The sequence below is a fragment of the Typopeltis vanoorti genome, chromosome 12, assembly GCF_054136105.1.
Source record: "Typopeltis vanoorti isolate ZY-2024b chromosome 12, IOZ_Tvanoo_1.0, whole genome shotgun sequence".
In the NCBI taxonomy this organism is placed as follows: Eukaryota; Metazoa; Arthropoda; class Arachnida; order Uropygi; family Thelyphonidae; genus Typopeltis; species Typopeltis vanoorti.
The window spans coordinates 44,795,216-44,809,418 of NC_143560.1; the positions used below are offsets into that span (position 1 = coordinate 44,795,216).

Below are 14,203 nucleotides of genomic sequence, written 5' to 3' on the forward strand. Positions count from 1 at the left end.
GCAGATGAGCTACCAATTCTTGAACTAAGATTTTGTAACTAGCTTTCCGTTTATGACACTTGATGGCATCCAAAGATCTTAATGGAAACACCCTAATTCTTAATGGGAACACCCTAATTAAAGCCTCATTGATGTTCTTTATCCCTCGATCCGTCAACTCGATTTCATGAGCGGCGAGGATCTTTTCTTCTTTGGTAGTCCAACATGCTTTGACGTGCCCAGTTCTTATTGCAGCATTGGCTTCTGCTGGATGTTTTGAAGTGCGATGCACGCCAAGGCCAACTGCAATGGAGAATGCATGATCGCAGACCTGACACACAAAGTATCTGAGATTTGAAATTCCTTGACCGCTGGAACAAGCATAATGAGAACTTGAAGAAATGGGTTGATGACAGTCCTTACAGAGCTTTCTTTTAACTTTCTTCCTAAGGCAGCTGGAACGGGTGACAGGATCACCTCCAAACAAGAAACAGACATCTGGAATCACATTTGACGAGTTTCCTGGCTCTGGCCTATAAGAGTTGGAACCTTCATCTGAGTAGCTCAGTAAAAGTGGCATTTGCACTCTACAGCGCTTGACCGCACGAAGAAAGGATTTGGTGGTTCAAATCTAGTCGCCGACTAGAGGAAATTTTTCTAAGCCTTTTTTGGCGGGTTCCCGAGTTAGTCGATCTCTGGCACGGGCTGGCGGGTTTTTTCTCCCGGAAACTCGGGTTTTTCTACCCGTAAACTAAAAAAAATCGACCGTAGAACCCACACTATTTTTAGACATTAAAAATATTATGTTAGGGTTAGAGACCACGAGATGTCAGCACTAGCTTGCCACCGTCTTCACTGCGTACCGATGAATCAGTGATAGCCCTGTGCCAGCTATCTCTCTGATTGGCTACCAGTGGAGATTGAACTGCCCACTCAGTCTCCAAAAGTTAGATAGGGTAAACGGCCCCACCTTCTCCATATACGGGAACAACATAGGCATTAGCTGACCTTCATCTGATGAGTTGTTGCAAGTGAGGAAACTTAACCCTACCAGAGCTGCTAACCCTGGAAGGGAGGAATAGCATAGCAGGCCAGTCAGTCACCCAAAGGTGTCCAGGAATCACCCCAAGGAGGCTGCCTACTGCTGCACTTGCGAGTGTCTCAGGGGATGTGCACGCCAAGACAACAACGCTTTGGATTCCTAAATTATTTCATTATCATTATCCTTTTTTTAAATCTTGCAGATTCACATCCCCCCATATACCACTTTTTGATATCTGTCAGTCAGCCATCCTTTTATCCACGCTAATATTCATAATCCAAACCCATATTTTCCAATTTATGCAAGAGTCTACCATGCTGTATTCTGTCAAAAGCCTTAGCAAAATCCAAAAGTATCATGGTGTATCCATTCCTTAGTTCAATGGTAACATTGTTATAGATTATCATTTTTTCCTTTCTTCAGTGTATGTTAATTGGACCTATGGACGGTATTAAAATGTAGTCATTAGTGTAAATCTTACGATAATAAATGTGTGCATAGACTGCAAAATATATTAGTGTTAATACTAATTTAATGCGACAGAGGTTTCTGCAGGTTTAGTAGTAGAAGTACATGAATGCTGTACGTTTGGAACAAAATGTTTCGTAGGTATCAATTCAGACTAAACCAGCCTACGTTATACTAGAATGATGTCGGTAACAAGTTGTTAGTGAATAAAAATCTGCCGAAGTTTTGAGGTAAAAACGATTTCTGTCAAAAATTATTTCGTTCCTCTTGTGTGAAAATACTTATTCAGCATGATCGACGCAAGACAAAACCTGTCGTGTAAATGGCTAAAAACGGATTATTTCAAAATTATTTATGGTAAAAACATTAAGAAGCTGAGCTGTAATATCCTCATGTCATTAAATAGCTTTATGTAATTATACTTCATAATTCTGTAAATTCCTCTACATATCTTAATCCTTACAGATCAGTAATAACATTTTAAAGTTACTTTTTTCGCATTTAAAAGGAAAACTTTACATGTAGGTGGCACTAAGGAACGGTTCTACATGTATACTACTTAGTTTAACTTGATATATCGTTATATGTGTGAAAACTGGAACTGTTTAATTGTTATAAAGCGCATAATTCAATTGGTAAGTAGGGAAATAAGTCTGAATGATTGTAGGTCGGCCGGCTGTTGTTATAAAAGCCCTTTAAAGCTAGGTTCTTGGAGATTTTCGAAAGAGAGTTAATTTTTCGTATTCGTGCATTGTTGGTTGCAGTGGCACAACATTTGTCTAGTAATGGAATTCCATCTATCATGCAAACTGTGTTCATAATTGCTTGATACTGACTTGTGTAAACAAAACTCGACTTAGCAGTGGCATTGTTCCTGATGTTAATAAAATTATCATACGCTTAGATTTCACAACTTTATAAGATTAAAACGTATACAGTTTGGTTTAAAACCACTTTAATACAGACGTATGTTTCTTTTGATGCTTAAAAATTTACAACTACATTCTTACATTTCTGGAGGTACCACCTAATAATAAAATGTCGGAATTTTATGTTTTCACCAGGCCATACTAATTTTTCCCAGTGAAAGGATTACTGTTGCCTTTATTCTTATTGTGCTGAAATGGTTAACAAGTTACTAGACAGCATCACGCGATGATACTTTGCAAAGTTCGATGCTGTATCTGAAATGTCATTAAAGTTTCTACATAAAAGAGTTTTCTGCTTAGTAAAGTTTATCAGAATGAAAACTTCAGAATATAACTCTTAGTTGATAACAGCCACACCCTTTAGTTCAAATCTGCCCATCTAGAATGCAAAGAACTATTATATAGGCTTTTCAACTGAAGTTGATTCAGCTGATCTCATACAAAGGATGGCAGGGTTTTTCCATCCTGCAAAAGCAGCTTACTGAAGAACACTGAAATGTAATATACAGTCCTCAAGACCATCTGATATTAAGCTATATGCTGATGCTTTTCTGAAATTAACTAAACATAAGAGTATAGCTTAATATCAAAATTAGCATTATTTACTGGGCTGGTTAGCTGAGTGGTTACTGTATTTTCCAACTAGCAAACTGTGGGCTTGAATCTCAATGTGGGCTTGGATGTTTATGAATGTCTTTAGATGAGAGATGAATTGCTGACTTTAGGCTGTAATTTTGATCTCCATCTAAAGTTGCAGATATCTCATAAGTGTATGACTGGTGCAGACTCATTTTGCTATATTATTATTATATGGGCACCTCCATGGATTGCCAAGACCCATTACAGGAGAACCAATCTATCCACACAATCCATCATACCTCTCCTTGAACTCATTAGCAGACAAAGCACTCACAACTGACTTTGGCAACCCATTCCACTCATTCACAACTCCAAACAAAAAAATCTAATCCTTGCATCCATACTAACCACACCTTTATTCAACTTCCAGGGATAACCCCTTGTTCTGGTCCTTATAGCAAAATGAAACATTTCCCCTGCATCTGTCCTATAAAACTCTTTAAACAACTTAATGTTTCTATCATATCCCCTATTTTTCTCCTATCAACCAACTTCTGCAATCCACACACCTTCAATCTGTCCTCATAAGGAACATTCCACAGGCCACTCACCTTCTAGGTCATTCGCCTCTGAATCCTCTCCACCGCTTCCTTATCCCCAAGAAACTCAGGGGACAAGACTTAAGCACAGTAATTTAGACATGGGAGTATCAAGGCCTTATAAAAAAGGATTAACAACTTCCTTATCTCTACTTGTTAATGTGTTCTTAAATAGCCAAGTAATCTTATGGGCTACCTTTGCAATATGCCCTCCAAACTTTAACTCTCTGTCTACCACCACCACTAAATCTCTAGCTTCACCTATTTCCTGGAGTACAGTACCATCAATGTGATTACATGGCTTGTAATCTGTTTATCCCAAAAAGCATTACTTTACATTGCTCTACATTAAACTGACATCCATTAACTTTTGCCCATACTGACAGCCTATTTAAATCATCCTGCAAGCTCTCCACATTGTTAACTGTTACTCTACCTAATTTTGTATCATCAGCAAACAACTGAATATTTCCTTTCAGATTATTTCCAATATCATTTATGTACAAATTAAACAACAATGGTCCCAGCGCTGAACCTTGCGGCACACCACTAGTTACCTGTTTTTGTCTCAATTCTGCCTCTTCATAACCATATTTTGATATCCGTCCAGCAGCCACTTATCCACTTAACCAGTATCATATCAATTCCCATTTTTTCTAATTTGCATAACAGGGTTCCATGTTGTATTCTGTTATATGCCTTTGCAAAATCATTATGTAGCTATTTCCTTTATCCCACTTGGCTGTTACTATATTATAAAAAGTTAGTAAATTACTAAGGCAAGATCAACCCTTCACAAAGCCTTGTTGACCCTCATATCTACCCATTCCTGAATTCTCTTTTTTTAACAATTTTTCTAGTATTTTTATCACCATGCCTAAGATTCTGATTGGTCTCTAATTTGCTACTGCCATCTTAGAACCTCACATATGCAAAGGAATTATTTTGTCCTCTTTCCACTCCCTTGGAACTCTACCAGAGCTGAGACTTAAATTAAAGAGCTTAGTCAAAGGTATTGCTAGTTCCCTTGCACATTCTTGCAAAACTCTGACTTATGTCCCATCTAATCCCACAGCCATATTTACATTGAGACTCTGCAGTATCCTAAGAATCTCCAATTCATCCACTTCTGTTCCCACATTAGTGTCTGTCACATAGGTTAAAGCAGTAACCTCATTAGGATGATATATCCTTGCAAAGTGGTCACTCAATAACTCTATTTTATCCACTTCTGTCTCCTCGTGACCATCTCACACATTAAGATTAATCTTCCATAGTTGTTCTTCCTCTTATTTGCCACATAATGAAAGAACTCTTTGGGATTTCCTTTGGCCTTCTTGGCTGGATTCTTGCCATAATCTTATTTTGTCTTCTTTGACATGCTGATCACCTTTCTTGCCTGAGCCTTGTACTGTTCATGAGTTTGCTGGTCACCTTTCTCTTTTTATACCCTCCATAGCATATTCTTCTGCAGCTCATGCTTAACCATCATCTAACTCCTACCCGATTAACTCTCCTTACCGTAGGTATACAATTTAATACTGCTTCCTCTAGATGACCCTTAACTATATCTCATGCATTATAAACATCCTTATCCTGCAGTGTTTTATGCCTTGGTACAGATTTAAGCTTTTTCCTAAGCATGGCATAATCACCTGCCTTGTAGTTCTTGGTAGAATAATCCTCATATTTTACCATCTCCCAAGTCAAGATTGCATGGTCCTTCTGATTCTATGACCAGGTCCAGTACTCTCATACCCCTAGTCCTCACCCTTCCATCACATACTGCCTTAAGTAATTATCTCTTAGCAGGTGTATAAATTCTGTTTCCTTCCTGCCGTGTGATCTTTCTTCCTTCCAATCTATCTCTATAGTTGAAGTCCCCCATAATAATCACTCGACCTGGACTCTTACTAATTTGGTGATGCATGTCTTCCAATTCATCTGTGGAACTCCCTGGCCTATAGCAACAATCAACTATATTTTTTGTCTTACTGTCCTTAATCTCACACCAGTTTGCTTCAAATGAACAGCCACCCTCCTGCCTGTCTCTCATTCTTTTTGGCTGCAATTCATCTGCTATCATCAGCAGTACTCTCCCTCCTCCCATCCTATCTTCCCTGAAAATACTAAATCCTACACATTCAATCCTGTAACTACATCATCTGATGTTAGCCAAGTCTCATTAATGCCTATAACTTGGTGAGGTTGCACTAGCCAATGCCCCAAACTCCTCCCTCTTGTTCCTGATACTTCTGGCATTAGTATATAGAAACTGCAGCATCCCTTTACTTTCTGAATTGACTACCCTATTCAATATTTTTGCTTCAAAGACTTGATTTCTCACTTGGTCATTCTCACACTCACTTGCTTCATGGATGTCTTCACACAAACTCGCTTGCTTTCACCCTAATTGCCTTAAGTTTCTCTGAATTTGCACTTCAGCATGTTAGGTGAACAAAGCTCTCTTCAGACACCTAACACCAAAACCATTAGGTTCAGTCCATCAGCATTGTGCAAATCCTTCTTTCCATCAAACAGTGACCACAGATCACAAATTCTACATCATTCCTTTTGCACAATCTACATATAGACTCACTGGCTGTCAATACCCTCCTCTTCAGTTCACCTCTATGGTAGGAGACTTACCATGTTCACCTTTCTCGCTCTTCGGTTTTGTCTCTTCTAACAACTCCTTTACATCCTTATATGTAGTGTGGTAATATTGAACTCTGTAAAACTAGTGAGCATTACTCCTCTAATCAAGAAAGTGTGTAAATTGGGTATAAAGTTGGAGACCAGACCCGGTGAGCCCAAGTCTGGTCTCCTGCTATATGTTGGCCATGGTATGGAGGAAGCCATAGAAACCATGCATACGTTTCCTTCTGTTTAACATGTTTCCAGAAAAGTTGAAGCCTGTAATTAAATATCCAAACTTTCTGTAGACTGTGAGATCAGTATCTCATGATTGTTTGTGTCCAATTTTTAAACTACCTGACATGGACTATGCATACTTACTCCTGAAATGCAGTATATTCTCATGAACTGTATATGTATTTTCAATTTCCAGTTATGTATGCATTTCATTTGATAACCTTAGCCAAATTGAATAATTCTGTGAGAGATATGAATCTTACTGAAACATAAGCTGAAATCTTAAGAAGAAATGAAGGCTTGAAACTTCCTTAAAATAGAGCAAATTGACCACCTCATTTAGAATTTTTATTTTTCCTCCCCTATGGATAAGGATCTTATGTTGGTAATATAAATTGGCTCTATTAAAAGATCTTGTATATTACATGATAAATATTTCTATAAGAGCAACTGAAATGCTTACTCTTTCAGTTTCTTAAATACTGCTATATGTGCATTTTACAAACAAAGTGTCACATTTGTCCAGCCACTCCAGTTTAAATGAATTCGTGGCTCTTTTCTGCATGATTTCAACAATGACATTTTGAGGGTTTAACTCACTAAAACCACCAATGTAATATTTCTCATGTTAATATTGCCTGTTTTTTTCTAACTATAACTTGTAGAATTGCAAGCACTAAATTAATTCACTTAAATCTATTACAATAATCCATCACTGTTTGCACAAGTGATTGTACTGTTTAGACAGTAGGCACTAAACAAATATGACTCTTCAACTTGCTGACATCAGCATCGTTTACCTACACAGTACAGGCTAAAAGTAACCAATTAGTGTAAGTTGGAATAGGGAATCAGGACATTGGAGTACTAAATAAAGTAAGCGACAACTATGATTTATCATACAGTACAGTGCAAAAATTGACTGTAAATTAGAAATTCTGAAAGGAAAAATTTTGTGTGTGCAATTACTAGTCATTTCTTTCATTTGAATTGGTGTGAATGTGCACACACATCTTAGAGGGAACATTGGCCCTGCATTTAGTTTTTAAAAGATTTAGATTTGTTAAAGATTGTAATTGTGAACTTCGTTGTAAGCTCTGAATGCAGCTAAGTTTTTGTCTTACACAGCATATGATTATGTGTTTTTCTTTGGACTGCCTTGTCACACTTTTGAAAAACCTGGCTTGGATATCGGACAGGAGTTTTAAATGGAGGGAAGAATTAAGACACTCATTTAAGCATGGATAATTTCTCTAATATGATCACAGCCAAGATATCTGAAGAGTGGAAAAACAGCTGACCATGGGAAGGAAGAGTAGAATCTTGGAGGTCTTCAAGTTGGGGTTGTGATGCCAAAGGACATCAAAATGACTAAGGGAAGTGTTATCCACTAGAAATGAAACTTTTGTGAAGCTGTCATCTGAGTTATGCAGATGAGAGATTACTTCAAAAGTGGAAATGTAAGATGTAATTAGAAGTAATTGAGAAAAGATCAGGAGTATTGGATGAGTGAAGAGGTTTTCTTTTTTTTCCTGCTCGATAGATGAACAGTTTGCTTAATGTTATTGCTTACAGCAAATATTCTAACCCTCTCTTTTGAAAAAAAAAAAAAAAAACAAGCATGGGAAGTTTGGAGTTTTGGATATTAATTACCAGGAAGACGACTTCACTGTAAGTCTTAGTAAGCCTTTGACCAGGTCTTGCACAAAGGCTTACTAAGCAAACTCCCATCATTTGGACTGTCTCAGGACTTCTGAAGATAGATTGCCAGCTTCCTGTCTGGACACACATTATGCGTGATGGTAGATGGCTCCCTATCCTCTCACCATACAACTAATCCCTCTTCCTTCTATATATCAATGACCTACTTCAGTTGACCCCTAATCCAATACACAGGTTTGCAGATGACAGCACATTACACTCCTCCCTTTCATTTGACAAACCCTACTCTACACAACTCACTTCAACCCACAGAACATCAACCACCACTGCTCTTAATTCCGATCTCCAAGCCATCCTCCAATGGGGCTCAGATAACCTCGTCAACTTCAACGCTAGTAAAACTCAGTTCTGTCTTATTTCTCACAAAAAAGAACCATTTTCTCCCCAGCATTGTTTTTGATAACACTCAAATTCCCAGACAAGATGAGCTTTCTCTTCTTGGAATTACCCTGACATCAAGCCTCTCCTGGCATAAACATGTCACAACCATTGCATCCTCAGCTTCCAAAAAACTAGGTTTTCTCTTTTGCTCAAGATGCTACTTCACCTCTAAACAGTTGTTAACATTATACAAATCACAAATCTGCCAGCTATCGAATACTGCTCTCACATTTGGAGTGGTGCTCCTAAAAGCTCCCTCAAAATGCTCGACTCAATACAGAGGAGAGCAATTAGATTGGTAAATGACCCATCTCTCACCAACTCACTCCTCTCACTTTCACATAGATGCTTGGTCTCTGCAATTTGTATATTCTATAAATATTTCCATGGGAAATGTTCATCTGAAACAGCATCAATAATTCCCCCACTCTGTACTAAGCCCATTGGAACATACAGCTGCCACCCAACATCCTTTCATAGCACACCTTGAAACCCACAATAACAAGTTTCTTTTCCTCCTCCTTCATCCCTGCTGCTGCTGTGGTACTGTGGAACAGTCTTCCTCCCCCTCTCCCCCATGTATTTCCCAAGGAATACAACATACAGGCTTTTAAATCAAATGTAAAAAGTTTCTCCTTTCCAAACCCACCACCCATATGCAGTACTAACATACTATAGGTTGACCAGCCAACCTCTTATATATGGGCCCAACATAATAAAAAAATAAAAAAAACCAATTGCCCTTCAATCTGTTGAGCATTCTTTTTAAGCCTGTCACAATCTGAGTAACTTGCTTCCTAGATTCTCTAAGTCACTCCCTCAGCCTCAAGGAATCCATTCAAACAGATCTCTGTGAATGTGCTTGTATGTCCAGTAAACCAGGTAGAGGAATTGTTAAGAGGAATAATAACTTCCCTATCTATGGCATTCTTCACCATCTAAGTGATCTGGTGAGTTGCTTTAGCCAACATGTAATATGCCTTTTAAACTTTAACTTCCAGTCCACAATTACTCTAAATCCATGGCCTCATTATTTTCCTGTAGTTCAGTTCCATTGTCGTAAGCAGCTTGTGATCTTTTTCCTAAAATTCATTACCTTACACTTTGCTGCATTAAACTGATAACTGTTATCCTTTGTTCATAGCCTGTTTAAGTCATCTTGCTTAATCTCTATCATTTTCATTGACTCTTTCCAGTTTTGCATTTTCAGCAACAATTGGATATTTCTTATATCATTGAAGCACAAACTAAACAGCAGCAGACCAGATAGATCCCTGCAGTACACCAACAGTCCCCCATCTTCTCCTGAATTTTCCCTTACACTCGTTATTGATGTCTGCCCATCAGCCCCTCTCTTATCCATATCACCAACTTCTTATCCCTTCCCATTAGTTCCAGTTAATATCAGGGTTTCATGCAGATCCTGTCAAATGCTTTCAAAGTCAAGTAGTATCACTGTGTATTCATTTCCTCAATCTAACTGAGTTGTCACTTTATTATAAAAAGTGAGCAAACTACTTTGGCAAGACTTAACTTTTCACAAAATTGCACAGTTCTGAATTCTGCCTTTTAACAACTTCTCCAATACCTTAACCACCACTCCCTGATTGGTCTGTAATTTGTTACCTCTGTAAGTAGTAAATTACAGACTTTCTCAGAGCTGTTTGGTAAATAATTATTTTCTATGCAATAAACTAGAATTGCAAATCATTCAACACATCTTCTTTGATTATTCTAATTTTTTTGACTCAAAGGTGTATTCTAAGCACCTCCAGTTCATCTTCTCACATCAGTTAATATCAATATCTGGCACTACTATTCATTCATTCATTTGTTTATGCTCTTGGCTGTGGGGATACGGTCTGATATTGATTTCTTTAAACATCCCATGACTGCTAACATCATTCTCTCTCCAGATTCTTATGCGATGACACTGCTCAAGCCAGCTGTTTATTTGTCATAATCACCTGCTCTGTAATTGCACATATACCTCTTCTTTAACTGAAAATTCCACATCTGACATTGTCCCCAGTCAGAGGCAATCTATTTCAAGCGATTCTCAAGCAGTGTAAGAATTTTGTTTCCTTCCTTCCCTGTGACTTAATATTGTGCTAACAGCCTTAAATGCACTAACCACTGCATCCCATTTTCCTGATGAACTCCTTTTTTTATTTCCTCTCTTATGATTAGTAAAAATACCTCTTCCCATTTGGTATTCTCTGAAAATATTAAACCTGTTGCATTCTATCCCTGGACTATATCATCCTTTGTCAACCGAGTCTCATTAATGCTGACTACATTGAAGAGGGAGATAAGTTTTTGGCTAACCATCGTAAAAAAACTCCCTCTTATTCCAGATGCTTCTGGTATTAGTATACATAAACTGTCATATCCTTTTCAGCCCTGTACCTCCCTTACACTGTACATTGTCTTATTCCACTCAATTTCAGAATCTGAAGAGCTTCATCAACATTGGATCAGTCTTCCACTTATCTTCAGGATGCTTGTACACACTTGCATGGGCCATTCCCCCCCCTCCCCATTCTCCCCCCAAAAGTTTCCAAACTCTTGCTAAACAACACTTCTCAAGACTCCTAACTCAAAATCCATTCAAGCACAGTCCTTTTTTTCAAAAAAAAATCAAACTCACTCCATACATATATGAACTCCATTCCTTCTGCACAGCCTATATTAACTCATTTGCAAAAACCGTTTCCACAGCCAGCATCCATCACATTCTGCACATTTCTGGTGAGCCTATAGTAGTAACATTGAATGTGAGCTGCATGATATCCATTTGAATAATTTTTTGATTATGTTAAAACTAATCACTCGCCTCTTTCACAGTAAAACAAAAATTTGCAGGTTATTGCTCAGTTTAGTAGTAATAGAAAAGTAGTAATTAATGGGATTATTTAGGTACTATGAGGCTTAAAGAACAGTTGGAAGAATATATATGTATAGAGGAATAACGAAAAAACTGAAAGATCAACAGAACAAACTGAAACAAAATTATTTAAGGAATAGATGAAAATGCCATAGATAGCAGGCAAATCCATAATAAAACTTGAATTGTAAAACACTGCAGGACGTCATAATCTATTAAAGCATTTTAAGTACGGCATATTATAGAGTAATACTCTATTACTCTGTGCCCTCCCACGATGAGTCCTTGGACTCCCTGGATGTGTCATGTAATAATAATAATTACAATATTTGTAATCCAGTATAAATTAGTCATATCCCCACGTGTCCCGAGGGCACAGAGGTCCAACATACATCAGTTTACAGGCCAAACTTAACCCTGTGAGAATAGCCAGGCTTCAGCAGAGTGCCAACAGCATCAAACGATTGATTCCCTTCTAACTACTAACCGTGCTCAGACTTGCTTAACTTTTTGCGTGAGCCATTAGTAACAGAGACTACCTATCGACCAACTTTGCTGGCTAATCCAGTATAAATTGCACTGAATAAATTTATACAGCATAGTTTTTTGAATATAAATATCATAAATGTACTTTTAAATATCATTATAAATTTATGAATCTTGAATATGTTAAGAAAAATAACTAGCTGAGAAAAAGCGTACCATTACTGAGCAATGCACTTTTGGTTACACACATAACTGAAGATTTGATTCAATTCTTGTGAAGCAACATTGTTCATAAATCATACTATACCTTAATATATTATTCTGATATAATATTTTTCTTATGAAGTGTCTTGCCAAAAATAATATAACACTTTACTTTTTAGTTTTTCAGAATGGAAATTTGGAATTTGCCATCAGAAATACTGGAGAGGATATTTGGTTATTTAGATGGCCAGTCATTAGGTCGTGCAGAACAAGTATGTCAAGCATGGTTTAGCATTATAAATAACATGCAAAGAATTTCTGATGTCTGGAAAAGATGTTGTCTTAAAGAAATGTCAAGAACAGTTCTTGAAGAATTAGTTGGCAATCAAGATCTCTCCACTCAGAAAATTTCCAGTGAATTTATGCCAAGTTGTAACCGAGAAAATGCTATCCTAATAAATTGGAGGAAAATATATATTCAGTGGTTTCGTGGCCATATGGTATCTAAATGGCCTTACTGGACGAAATATATATCAACTTTCAATATGAATCCTGTTTCTTGTGTCAAAATATCAGGTGAGATAAATTTTAGTTATACTAAATAAGAATCAAAAGTGGAAGAAGAAAATTTATTCACAAAATAAATGCATTTTATTTTAACTATTACAAAGACAAATGATTACTTATAAGAATGTAGTCACATTGTGCAAATGTTATGCTCTCTAGTACATCATATTATAGAGTAATACTCTATTACTCTGTGCCCTCCCACAATGAGTCCTTGGATTTCCTAGATGTGTCACGTAATAATAATTACAATATTTGTAATCCAGTATAAATTAGTCATATCCCCACGTGTCCCAAGGGTACAGAGATCCGACATACATCAGTTTACAGGCCAAACTTAACCCTGTGAAAATAGCCAGTCCTCAGCAGAGTGATTACAAAGACAAATGGTTACTTATAAGAATGTAGTCACATTGTGCAAATGTTATGCTCTCTAGTACATCATATTATAGAGTAATACTCTATTACTCTGTGCCCTCCCACGATGAGTCCTTGGATTTCCTAGATGTGTCACATAATAATAATTACAATATTTGTAATCCAGTATAAATTAGTCGTATCCCCACGTGTCCCAAGGGTACAGAGGTCCGACATACATCAGTTTACAGGCCAAACTTAACCCTGTGAGAATAGCCAGTCCTCAGCAGAGTGATTACAAAGACAAATGATTACTTATAAGAATGTAGTCACATTGTGCAAATGTTATGCTCTCTAGTACATCATATTATAGAGTAATACTCTATTACTCTGTGCCCTCCCGCGATGAGTCCTTGGATTCCCTAGATGTGTCACGTAATAATAATAATTACAATATTTGTAATCCAGTATAAATTAGTTGTATCCCCACGTGTCCCGAGGGCACAGAGGTCCGACATACATCAGTTTACAGGCCAAACTTAACCCTGTGAGAATAGCCAGTCCTCAGCAGAGTGCCAACAGCATCAAACAATTGATTCCCTTCTAACTACTAACCATGCTCAGACATGCTTAACTTTTTGCGTGAGCCATGGAGAAAACTCGATAATTGTGACCTTTCCTTCAAAGACTTGTAGCAAAGTTCTTTATATGGTCTACTTCTTGATCGTCTTTCTCCAGCAATTCCATTGAAGGCTATATTTGGTAATCTTTGAAAGGACGTTCTCTGGAGAATTTGCTGTTTAAGAATTATAGCTATATCTTCTCTATAGTTTAATTCGTGTTTAACTTGCTCATTTGTTTTGTTTTCTGACCAGTGAATCTTATTTATTTTTCTTAAGTATACAAAAACTTTGTATGCTTAATTAAAATAATAAAAAGTAATAAAAATAATATAAAAATTTATTTAAAAAAAAGATGCATGCTTCGAAATTATTTCAAATGCTCTTATTTTCTGTATTTCTTTCTGATGGAGTGTTCAAGTCTCAGCTCCATATGCTGCTGTAAGTATAATAATAGTTTTATAGAGTTTTAGTCTGAGGCTTTTCGAAATGCTAGTATTTTTCCATAT

The 14,203-nt window shown here is 37.1% G+C and overlaps 1 protein-coding gene across 2 annotated transcripts in view; it reads left to right on the top strand.

Annotated features, from left to right (window-relative positions):
• Nucleotides 1-1,593: 1,593 nt before the first annotated feature.
• The window catches only part of LOC150100743 (uncharacterized), an 82,988-nt gene continuing 70,378 nt past the window's right edge, over nt 1,594-14,203 (top strand). The window contains exons 1-2 of one of the 2 annotated variants that reach the window (XM_090401929.1): nt 1,594-1,719; nt 12,330-12,726. In XM_090401929.1, the coding sequence (XP_090258055.1) occupies nt 12,339-12,726 (388 nt within the window). In that variant the 5' untranslated portion in view covers nt 1,594-1,719; nt 12,330-12,338. Of the gene's footprint in view, nt 1,720-2,053; nt 2,125-12,329; nt 12,727-14,203 lie in introns of those variants that run through there. The other variant, XM_090401928.1, reaches the window with a different exon arrangement.